The 12,500-nt window shown below is 38.7% G+C and overlaps 1 protein-coding gene across 1 annotated transcript in view; it reads left to right on the top strand.

Moving 5' to 3' along the window:
* Positions 1 to 3,334: 3,334 nt before the first annotated feature.
* Positions 3,335 to 12,500, top strand: part of LOC107566169 (collagen alpha-1(XV) chain-like) — a 26,015-nt gene continuing 16,849 nt past the window's right edge. Inside the window, exon 1 of the mRNA XM_016251547.1 lies at positions 3,335 to 3,579. Within this exon, the coding sequence (XP_016107033.1) occupies positions 3,453 to 3,579 (127 nt within the window). The 5' untranslated portion in view covers positions 3,335 to 3,452. The remainder of the gene's footprint in view (positions 3,580 to 12,500) is intronic.

The following is a 12,500-nucleotide window of genomic DNA, read 5'->3' as shown; positions in this document are numbered from 1 at the left end:
TGTCCATGTAGATAATATAATATGAATTAAATAAAAGGCCACTTAAGTGAATTGAAGAGAGGCACTTTAAAAGAGTGACCTTTGTCAAATATAAAATGTATTTAAACCATTGTTTGAATAATCATTTAACGTGCTTTAATGAAGTACACTTATTTTAATGTGTTGACTAACATACTCCTAAAGCATATGTAGAGTACTTGATTTTTAGTGTGTTAATGGACATTACCTTTAAAGTTAATATTTTTGAAATATAGTAAATTACAGCTTCATCATCACAAAATGCATGGCATACAAGCATCAACAGAAATGACTTTAATAAAAGCCCGTCAGTACATTCAGCAGCACTTTAACCAAAGACAATAGAATTGTCATAACTGTTATGAAATTACATATAACGATGCTCTCAAGCACTACTTGCGTGGGTGAAAAACACTGCTAACTGCATTTAATATTAATTTGAAAAGGACATTGTGATACAGGGTTCAGAAGCTTTCTGTTTGCTTTACTGAGAAAATCACTGGAGCTGCCTTGAAATGTCAGACGTGTTGCTTTTGTATCAGACTGTGCCAATGATTGCAAAATGTCCCAGATGTTCAGTGTTGCAGATGTGATGTCTTACAGACGGCAGGTTAGCAGTCCTGCCCTCGAGTCTGTGTGGGGTTTATCAGGACTCTCCTCTGCTTTTATCTTTGAACCTCGCAGAGCCTGTGGGAGTGGATTCCACACGCGTGATGACTCGCAACGTCTCTTATTGAAGATCTGCTGCATGTCTTCTAGATGTCTCACATCAGCAGGAATGAACTGATCTGCTGCGCTGACCGCTGAGGGAATGTGAGTCAAAGTGAAGAAATCCTCACTGCAAAGCCAGCGGTTTGTACGAGCTTCCCCTCACACTGAGTAACGTTTGTTTTGACAATAAAAAAAACTTGGTCTCAACTCAATTCCATTAACCAGACAACCAGACACCAGTTAAAGAGAGAGTTTGCTCATCGTCATGTTGTTCCAAACTTGTATGGCTTTCTTTCTTCTGTGGAACACAAAGGAGGACATTCTGAGGAATCTTCATGCTGCTCTTTTTTACATAATCAAACTATTTAAGGAGTAGTTCACCCCAAAATGAAACTCTGTAAATGTGCTCACTCTCAGGCCATCTGAGATGTAGGTGAGTTTGTTTCTTCATCAGGTTTGGAGAAATGTAGCACTGCATCAGTGTCTCAGCAATGGATGCTCTGCAGTGAATGGGTGCCGTCAGAATGAGAGTCCAAACAGCTGATTAAAAACATCACAATAATCCACAGCACTCCAGTCCATCAGTTCACATCTGGAGAAGACAAAAGCTGAAACACATCCAGCATTAAGATGCTTTTAACTAAAATACATTGAGTCCATAATCCATAATAACACTTGCTCCAGTGAAGGCTCTCTGACGGCACCCATTCACTGCAGTGACAGAATGCTACATTTCTCCAAATCTGATGAAGAAACAAACTCATCTACGTCTCGGATGAAGACATTCATTTTGGGTGAACTATTCCTTTAAGGACTATCAAGCGCCAATAATAATAATAATAAAAATACTATAAAATATTCAGTTCTTCTGAAGTCATTTGAAAGCTTGAATTGAATTGAAGCTGTTTCACTTTTGAGACAAGCAAGAACCAGCGCCATGTTTGGTTATTGGCAAAGTTAAAAATGTGCAAAAACATTTGCTGTCACTAAGCTTTTACTGATTAATTGGCTTGCATAATGTCATTATCCTTAAACAATCTTTTAATGCATCAAATCTCAGTATCCACAAGCACAAAATATGTTTCCTATTTGTTGCTGCAGATGGTGTAATACCCTTAAAAATTGGGCAGCAATTTTAGGAAAGTCCTTGTCATCCTCAAATCTGAAAGAAAAATGATTTCATGCAGATCCATCGAGAATTGCCACATTCACTGTTGGAGCAACACAACCTCAGACGTCTGGCACAGCTCTAAAATCAGCTGTTTACTCATCTGAGACGTCTGAGGATTTCAGTGTTACACAGCTGCAGGTGATGGCCATTAAACAACCGTACAGCATCCAGTAAATCACTCACTCACTCGCTGTCATGTGTCATGTGTTTCATATGCTTGTCCAGCACACATTTAGAAATATATCCCACACAGCAGCTCACTGCTTGGACATGCAGACGTGATCTCAGAGCTGAGAGTTGTCAGAATCATCAGCTTAGCTGAACGCTGAACGATTGAGCCGCTGAGATACGTCTAGCAGAATTGTTGGGTGTAAATGATTTAGTGTCGAGATGCTGCAGTAATCACACAGACATGATGATTCTCTCACTCTTAAACACTGTAGTGTGTTAGAACATCTGCTTGATGAGACATAAGATTACTTATTTCAGTAATCAATATTTTATCTGCTATTTTGTATGTAATGCTATGTTTAAGGCCCCAGAATGTATCTGGATAATAAAGTCACTCTTTAATACATATACACAGTCATTTTAATGTTAATTCACTTTGTAGTGTATATTACAAGGATGGGTTTATTTATTTGTGATTAATTTAAATTTTAATTATAATGTTATTTAAAAATACAATTATGTATAGGTAAATAGCTTAAAGTTTTGACTACATAAAATAAAAAGTTAATTATATAGGTGAAGTCAAGGCCTGTTGTAACACTATATGGGTACAGTAAGCCGTTAAATGTGTGGTGTTTAATAGCTTTTAAGCAAAAATTGAGTTCAAAACACGCAAATCTGTTTATTAAAAAGCAAAAATGGAAGGTAGCATATGCATAAACATGTTTTCAGCCTTTATACTTTGCTCATGTGATAACATCATGTGTGACAACTAGCCCCAGTCTCTCCACGCTGTTCAGAATTAAGAGTATTTCAGCATATTTTTGGAGCTCAGATGTAAGCGGGTCGTGTTCATGAGATGAATTACAGCCGTGGTCCGTCTGCTGGGACACAGAATCAACTTACTGTAAGAACTTACATGTACTAAAACAGAAAATAGGCTAATCAGAAAAAAAGAAGAAGAACATCTCAGAATGAGCTCTGAGAAAAGCTCTTGTAGCTCTTGGTTTAATACTTTATTAACCGATGCAATGACGTCCATTCACTTTTGTGTCATTTCAGGACTACTGTACATTATATCTATCTGTCTTCTAATAGATGCACAACTAAACTACTTGTTCATTAGCATGGTCTTGTACACAGCACAGCCTGCCGTTACACACTCCACATCTAGATTGCATTCATGCATACATGCTGCAGAGTGATTTAGATGTGAGGAGAGCGTGGAGCCCGAGCAGATGTTTGCTAGGTGAGGGGGGCTGAGGAGGAGGGAGCTCGGGTCGTATTTCAGTGTTTGAGCGAGTCTGGATGAGCTGAGACTGCTGTGTTCCAGTGGAGCTGCTGGATCAGGAGCAGAAGAGTCTCTGTGACAGAGCGAGACATGGGGCCACACTCATCTGCTTCTGACAAGCATCTCGCCTCATCTTTATTTCTCATCAGCAGAGCCATCACTTTCCTGACTGTGTGCTTCTGTTCTCCTGGGATCGCCTTCCAGCACTCTGAGTCAGGTTTGGCACATCACTCACATGTTCTAGAGAACACACCACACGTCTTTTTATGCCGTACACGTTTATATTAGACGCAGAAAGTGTGGTTAGAGGTGGGGTGTCCGATTCTTTTGAGTCTTTTTAATGAGTCGGTTCGCAGCTGAATCTGTCCGAGCGGTTCTCGAGTCAACTCACTGACTCACTACAGGAGAATCGACGCGTGCGTGCGTGCGTGCGTCATGGCGTTGTTGTGCTATTTATGAGGACTAATGATGTAAGTTACTTTAATAACCGTTTAGCAGAAATGTAACGCATGAAACGCGCTGGAGATGTGTTTATGAGCTGATTTTATGATAGATTTCTCCTGTCAATGAAAAGGAATTGATTTTAATAAACAACAGCTTTTTATTACTCGCGAGATGTAAATTAGTACTTTTAGTAGCCTGATGTAAAAGCTAATTATATTTCATTTCTAAATGATTGTTCTTATAATCTTAATCATGTCTGTAACAAGTATACATTTACAAAACACACATATGAATTAAACACAATTGGAAAAATTCGCTGTTTAGAGCGCGTGAACTTGACTCATAAGGCTTGTTCGAGATGATCGGCGTATGACGTCACAGTACCGCGATCTGTTTTGATCCGATTCTTAGAAATGAACTTCGACTGAATCGATTCGCAGAAATGAACTTCGACTTGTAAAAGCTAATTATATTTCATTTCTAAATGATTGTTCTTATAATCTTAATCATGTCTGTAACAAGTATACATTTACAAAACACACATATGAATTAAACACAATTGGAAAAAAGTTTAGAGCGCGTGAACTTGACTCATAAGGCTTGTTCGAGATGATCGGCGTATGACGTCACAGTACCGCGATCTGTTTTGATCCGATTCTTAGAAATGAACTTCGACTGAATCGATTCGCAGAAATGAACTTCGACTGAATCGATTCGCAGAAATGAACTTCGACTGAATCGATTCTTAGAAATGAACTTCGACTGAATCGATTCTTAGAAATGAACTTCGACTGAATCGATTCGCAGAAATGAGCCAGAGTTCCGAAGTTGCAGTAACCGGTTTTATTCCTGTAGTAATCTGTTTCACAAACCACCAAACTATTTTAACATTGTTTTCATGTTTTCTGTCAGCTTTAATGTAATCTAAATTTAAGATTCATTTCAAATCTACGGAGCCACTAAGGGGACATGGTGGAAGAAGAAAAAATGAGAGGGGAGGAAAATGTTTACTTTAATGCTTTTGTGTTTACTTGCAAAAGTTTTGCATTCTCTTAAAAAAAGGGGGTTTTGCTCGTGAATGCAAAAGATCTTTCCTCTCATCTCATGTTTTACTGACCACACCACGCGCTTTCAGAGTAGCTACATGTACAAATCAAGGCTTCATGTGGATGTATTTTGTTAGTAGCTGTGCAATAGTGGGACATTTTTGTCATCATTAAGAAATAAACCCCTTCAGGGTGATACGAGACAGAACAGACAGGTGAATGAATGAATCATATTGAGCTCAGATGTGCGTGATGAAGATGATGATGATGTGCGCTGACACTGCAGAACCCAATGAACTGTTGCTGCAACATGATTTATTCATTTATGTCCATACTTGCTATTTTTCTAGAGTTTCTCCTTGGTAGTTTTAAGACACTGTGTCCAGGTGAGGCAGCTCAAGGTCACAGAACCCCATTTCTTTACCTCAGTTACCCTCATGATGACCGATCGCTGGCACATCACTCCGTTCGTTCGGTCACACTGTTATGACAAGCGGCGGAGCCGGAGGACTCTTCCCTCAGAATGACACCATGTCCACAAAAGCTGTATTGTGTTCCATCTGTAAAATAACGCAGAGCTGTTCATACTCGGTCCAAACGGGACGCGTGCCAAAGGATCGCATTCTTGACCTGGTTTTATGTTAATAATGAACTTAATATGTTTTGAGGAATGGCTTGGCTGTTATTAACGGGCTTCAATAACACTGCAGTTCACTTACACCGAACGCAGGAGAAAAGCTTCAGAGTGTGAACTTACTGGGGTAGTTCATCTGCAGACTGATTTGTTTTGGACCCCATTGACTTTCATTGCATGGACAGAAACCCTATGAGGATGGGTAAATGAACAGAGGTTTAGTTTTGAGGTGAACTATTGCTTTAAGTTTGAGGAAAGAGTGTGATGTTCCTCCCACAGTTCTAGAGCTTTCAGATTCAGATTTCACCAGAGCTCCTGTGATATATGATGATAGATGATTGTGAAGCGCTCGGCCAGACCAATATTTCATATTCCGGCCTTCTGAATGTACTGTAAAAGAGCAGCTGCTTTTCTAAATCTGATGTTTGTTTGATGCAACTTCACATCTTAGACTCCGTTTGGTCTCTTTACTGCTTCTTGCTTATTAACTTTCTATCTTCATGTCCACGTCTGATCTTTATATTATGTTATATTGTTGTAGCCTGATTAATAAAGACGTTTTTGATTAGTCCTAATAGTGTGAGACACACTTATGTTGTTGAGGAGTTTCTCTTCTTAAAATAAAGTTTCGAAATAGGGATTTTGCAGCAATGCCGGAACCATTTTTGGTTCCCCAAAGAACCTTTCAGTGAACAGTTCTTAAAAGAACCAATTTGTGTTAGTGTGAAGAAGATTTGAAAGAATCTCAAGAATCTTTTGTCCAGTGGAAACGCTTCAATGCCAGTCAAGGTCCTTTCATTTTAAGAGTCTAGTAGCTGTAAAGTGTTTAGTGCAGTGTAATATGCAAGGAGTTGTTGAGATTAATAAACCAGTCTAATTATATAATCTGACCTAATTTGTTAGTTTCTAATGGTGTTCAGTGAATGATGTGAATGAAATAGTTTTATGCAGCATGTCATTTCTGTGCTCACTGTAAATCTTCACTCAACATTATTAGCTGATGAAATAGCACTATTTCTTGTTCTGTAGAGTTGATATTCTTGTGTAACATCTAGCTGTGGTTTTCTGAGGTTTGACAGTCGTACAGTCACAGTAGTTGCGGGTTCTTCTGAGGCTTTGACAGGATCTCCAGGTGCTTTAATGCGGTCGAGGGGAAAGTAATTCACCTGCTCATCTGTTTGCATATAAAAAGGACTTCCTTCATATTCTTTGGCTTTACAATGTTCCTTAGACATTTGAAGAAGATAGAGATCACATTTGTAAGCAGAATCAGCTATCTGAATATATACAATACACTTTATTATGTACTTACATGTTTATTCCCTTATATGTTTATATATTTGCTGTCTTCTTCCTCCAAATTTATCAATATCCAAGTGTACATAAAGCGCTTCCTCCTTGCACTGGCTTAAATCCAACAATGATATGAGCGGTCAGAGACCACCGTGCCTGCTCTTCTTTTTCATTTATCACAGACAGAACGGACTTTACCAAGACAGGTGTGTGTGTGTGTGTGTGTGTGTGTGTGTGTGTGAGTGTATCTATCGTGCTGTCAAACAAAAGTTTAATAAAAGTTTTTGTTTGCATAATATATGTGTGTTTTCGGTGTATATTTATTATGTATATATATAAATACACACACATACAGTATATATTTTGAAAATATTTACATGTATTTACATTTCTATATTTATATTCATATAATTTACATTGTAAATAAATATATTTAATTTATAAAATAACATATTTTTCTGAAATATATACATGCATGCGTGTGTATTTACATATACATAATAAATATACACAGTACACACACATATGTAAACAAAAACTTTTATTTTGGATGCGATTAATCACGATTAATCGTTTGACAGCACTAATATATATATACGTTTTTTTTATTTATTTTTTTTATTCATGCGATATGTGATGGTACCCTAATATAATATAATTGTCGCTACCTGAATGTTTCTGGAGTGATATTTGGTTGTAAAATGTGGTTTCCACTCTTCTAACCAATTACAATCCGTGCGTACAGAAAGGGATGACCATATTTAGCTGTGTTATGCACACGGCACACGACCACTGTTTCCTTCAGGCCAAGAAGTCAAATGAGGCCTGTTTATCTTCTGTCATTGTGCAATCAGAATAACAGCTGAGCAATCCAATCCTGTACCATCTCCAGTATGCTTAATATCAACACACTCCTGTCCTGGGTCACACTGTCTGCTCAGAGCTGCTCCTGCTGTCTACATCACACTTAAGATATAGCAAGAGCACTTCATAACACACATATATATTATATACAGTACCATCCTCCCCGTTCCCTTACAGATGATGTTTAAGTGTTCATATTTCCAAAGAGCATGAAAAGGTTAAAATAGCAGTTTGCACTCGTACCTACCTATCCTTTTCCTATTATGTCATCACAACAGGAATGTTCAAACAGAGGATTATCTTTGCCATCCGGGCAGGGAAGTCTGACTGGAGAGAAGGAATAACACGAATGAAATGTCCATGAGACACAAACCACAACAGGAAAGCATGACTGGATGGTTCCATGGCCATAATAGAAAAAACACACTCCCATTGTACTCAGCCTAATTGTTTGCATTTGCCATACAGACGCCCCACTGATCTTTCACCTTCGGAAAATATACATTTTGTTTTCTTCCTATGGGTTTTTATTTTAGAGACATTATATAAACACTATATAATGGAACAGTACTTATACTTCTAATACTACTAAATTGTAATGTTCCTTTCTAGCTGATTATTGAAATCTTAAGCTCTGACTCATGCTTGAGTTTGTGTAGAGAGATAGTTATTTCAATCCAGACCTCTTGCAAAAACATGCCAGGCATTTCTAAAAGAGAGCTCTTTTATCGTGACTCTTGTTCAACGGATTTGTACCCGAGCACTTCACATGCTGGTGTTCATTTCTGCTGGAAACTGCAGCGATCTCTATATGTTTTTGTGGGAATGTATGTAGATGCACATTTTGGACCTGTGTTGGCTGGTTTGCTGTGAATAGTGTTACTATCAGTGAACTAGCTATTCGTCAGCAGCGATGTTAAACTCACACATATGGAATTCATGACTGTTGTTGTGCTTTTTTCACGTCGTTTGGCTGAAATGAGTAAGTGGAACGTTCTTGTCAGCTCTGGACAATAGAGGACTAGAGCAGGGGTGTATATGTTTTTAATGTTTCCATCAAAGACCGGATATGACCTTCCTGCCTTCAGATGTGTATCCATACATCCCTTAAATCACACTGGAGAAAAACACAATAAAAGCTGGCATTTCTAGAGCTGCTACGTGACGGAAGTGAAATGAATTACAGGGAATGTTTAATGATAGTGTGAACAGATGCGTCAGTGAGCGCTTGTTACTTTTAATAACCTGTATAAATGTTTTTGATGGTAAATATTGAGGTCTCTAACTGCTGACACAGGCATTTATGCATTAAGTTAATGAAAGGATATTTTTGTGCATGTCACCAACACAATCTCATGCAGTTCATAACTATTTTATATATTGGCAAATTAGTGGCTAATATCAGCTTGTATGATCTCATATGATCTGCATACGCCTCAGTGATGGTTAGGTTTAGTGGTGGACATTCATTCTTACTTAGTTTCCAAAAAGTGTACATTTCTGTATGATTCACAGCGTGAGCTTGAAATCATCACCTCATAAAATAGTTTTCAGCCTGAACACCTCTCCTTTCTGTTGAAACTAGCCTGATCAGAGATGATTCACAAACGTTCAAGTTCATTTGTCATGTGTTCGCACTATTAACTGATTTCATTACTGAATCTGTGATTAAAACAACTTGGACATCATGTGCAATTTTCAGAAGACACATTTCATTCTTAGTGAATTACCACAGAACTGCAGATTTAATCATGGGTGTTCCCTTCATTGGATTACTCTCAGAAAATGATTTAGTTCTGCTTCGTTTCAGTTTTATTTGCCTTCTCATTTGAATCAAAAGTAAGCTAAGTTAAAGTCTCTTGTTGCCAGATCTTTGACTAATCAGCATAAGGTCATATTCTGGCCAAGAACTGGTTGCTTGGGCAAGAAGAGACCAGCGGCACACTGTCAGATCACTGTAATTCACTGCAGGACATCAGCGGCCTGATAGTGTTTCCGAAACCTCCAGTACCTCTCGCTGCAAACCCAAACATCATCTGAGCTGCTAATCACGGCTTTCCTGCTATCTTGATTAGGCTGTTAAAAGCTTAATGGAGAAAACCACTGCAGCTTCCTTTGGTATTTACGATACAGTGAATTTCTGTGTGTGGATCAGACCGTCTACAGCTCAAGAAACACGCAAGCTCTCAGATGCACGGCTGATTCGGCTCTAATATACACCGCGCACAGAGGAAAGTCCTGTAAGATCAGCTTAAAAATCTCATTCTCATGAGGCACAGTGCATTCCAGCCAACATCATAAAATCTGCGCATCCAGCTGGTTCTGCTGTGAGTTAGCAGAGCACCCAATCATAGTCCAGGCTTCGCTCCAGAGATGATGGGCAGCGTTGGCTGTTAGAGTCCAGCACCCCAGGAGGAAACACCTGTCAGTTCATAATTGTCCATTTAATGTGTGTGGGACAACACATCACCATGCAATGTTAATGACATTGTTTACAAAGCTTTATTGTGTCCTGTGAGACCCAATCTACATTCACCCTTGGGTAAGAAACCCGCTTTATGAGCTGACGACATCAACATGAATTGTTCTGCTGTTTTGACTGAGAACTTAATGTGTTGGACATTAATGTTGTGTCGTTCAAACGTTTGGGGTCGGTTCTGCTCAGCAAGGCTGCATATATTTGTGCAAAAATACAGTAAAAACAATGAAATATTATTATAATTTTGAACAGCTGTGTTCTATGTGAATATGTGTTAAACTGTAATGTGTTTCTGTGATGCGCAGCTGTATTTTCAGCATCATTACTCCAGTCTTCAGTGTCACATGATCTTCAGAAATCAGTATAATATGCTGATCTGCTGCTCAAGAAACATTTCTGATTATTATCAATGTTGAACACAGTCGTGCTGCACAATATTTTTGTGGACACTGTGATAGATTTTATTTTTCAGGATTCACAGATGAATAGAAAGTCCAAAATATGCATCCTTGATCAATAAAAGTATTAATTTCTAGTATAACAAATCATACTGACCCAACGTTTTGAATGGTTGTGTATTTTAAACACAATAGTAATGATTATATTGATGCTGTGGTCCTGACTTATTTACATTCATTCATTTAACACTTGATGCCTGAATTCAGCTATTTGATTTATGATATAAGCTCATGGTTTCCAAACTGAGAGACTTTTTTCAAACCAGCAGCACTTTGCACATTAAAGTGGAAAAATAAATATATTTTTCTCATAATTAATGATAATAATTCATAATTCATTCCAGCTTCAAAATTGAAAGACAAATCTCAAATTGAGTCTAATTCCACATCGTTCTCAAATTCAGAGCTGTCTGGAGAACCTCAGAAAGTGAATCCATATAGCTGATTTGGAAAGCAACTGTAATGTTTATAGTTGTTGTGGGTGGTCCAAATTATGCACCAGATTATGCACCAGAAGCTTGGAACAGCCTGTCAAAGACAAACCCAGATGGTGCGGTGTCTAAAACATATGGCCTCCTCCGTTTCAAGTGGTTCCCGGCTGATCTGCGCAGAAATTTGCTGATTCAGATCCGACATGCTGTTGTGGCCCAATAAAAGTAAAAGAGACAGTAGGTCTTTCATAAGAGACACTTTGGGCCTCCGGAAGTGGAGACTAGAAGACATATCAAAGAGCATCTTCAGAAAGTTCCCAGGCTCCTGAAGAGGCTCAGACTGAGAGAAAGAGCAATGAAAGCCTCTGTGAGCCTGAGAAAATGAACGGACAGATCACTTTCTGAACACTTTGATTGGTGGAAGCTGTTTGGATGTGCAATCTGTAATAACCTCCAGCGATGCTGATTTATGCTCATGCCAAGGCAATTTGCTCTCCTAAATGAGATTTCTTTAATAAGCTAATATGCTGAATTGTATTGGGCTTGAACGGCTTCATGTAAAAACAGCATATTAAATGCAGGGATTTGTTTTCAGTTGAGCTAAGCACAGAAGAGCGCTACTGGAGAGCAGCAGTGTTTGCTGTAAGCATTTGGCTGGATCAGAGCAGATGAAGCTTCATTAATCAAATATCCTCGTCCATCCCTCGTGAGGCTCGTGTTTGTGATGGCAGCTCACCAGGTTTCAGTGCTTTGATTATTTTGGTCAAATGTTCCACCGTTTTTGTGGTGTAAGATAAAAACTTTGATAAGAAGAAGAATAATTATTTATAATGTTCTTTAGCAGTTCTGTAAAGAAGTTCCTGCTGATTCTTTTAATATCACGGCAATCAATTAAAACTGAGTTTGTCAAGCTCTGAAATTATCAAAACGTACCACGTACCAGGCCACAAAACCATTCTGAATGATTTGTTCATGAATCAGGTTGATCTAGTTCTTGAGTTCAACTCACTGATTCACTGATACTCTGATTCACTGATTCACCGATCCACTGATTCACTGATCCACTGATTCACCGATCCACTGATTCCCCGATCCACTGATTCACCGATCCACTGATTCACTGATCCACCGATTCACAGATCCACCGATTCACAGATCCACTGATTCGCTGATTCACTGATCCACTGATTCACCGATCCACTGATTCACTGATCCACCGATTCACAGATCCACTGATTCACCAATCCACTGATTCACTGATTCACCGATTCACAGATCCACTGATCCACTGATTCACCGATCCACTGATTCACCGATCCACTGATTCACCGATCCACTGATTCACTGATCCACCGATTCACAGATCCACTGATTCACCGATCCACTGATTCACTGATTCACCGATCCACTGATTCACTGATTCACCGATCCACTGATTCACCGATCCACCGATTCACTGATTCACTGATACTCTGATTCACTGATTCAC

This window comes from Sinocyclocheilus grahami, unplaced genomic scaffold (assembly GCF_001515645.1).
Source record: "Sinocyclocheilus grahami isolate Dianchi unplaced genomic scaffold, SAMN03320097.WGS_v1.1 scaffold1053.1, whole genome shotgun sequence".
NCBI lineage: Eukaryota > Metazoa > Chordata > Actinopteri > Cypriniformes > Cyprinidae > Sinocyclocheilus > Sinocyclocheilus grahami.
The sequence above is the reverse complement of the archived record's forward strand: the minus strand, read 5'-3'. Positions and strand labels throughout refer to the sequence as shown.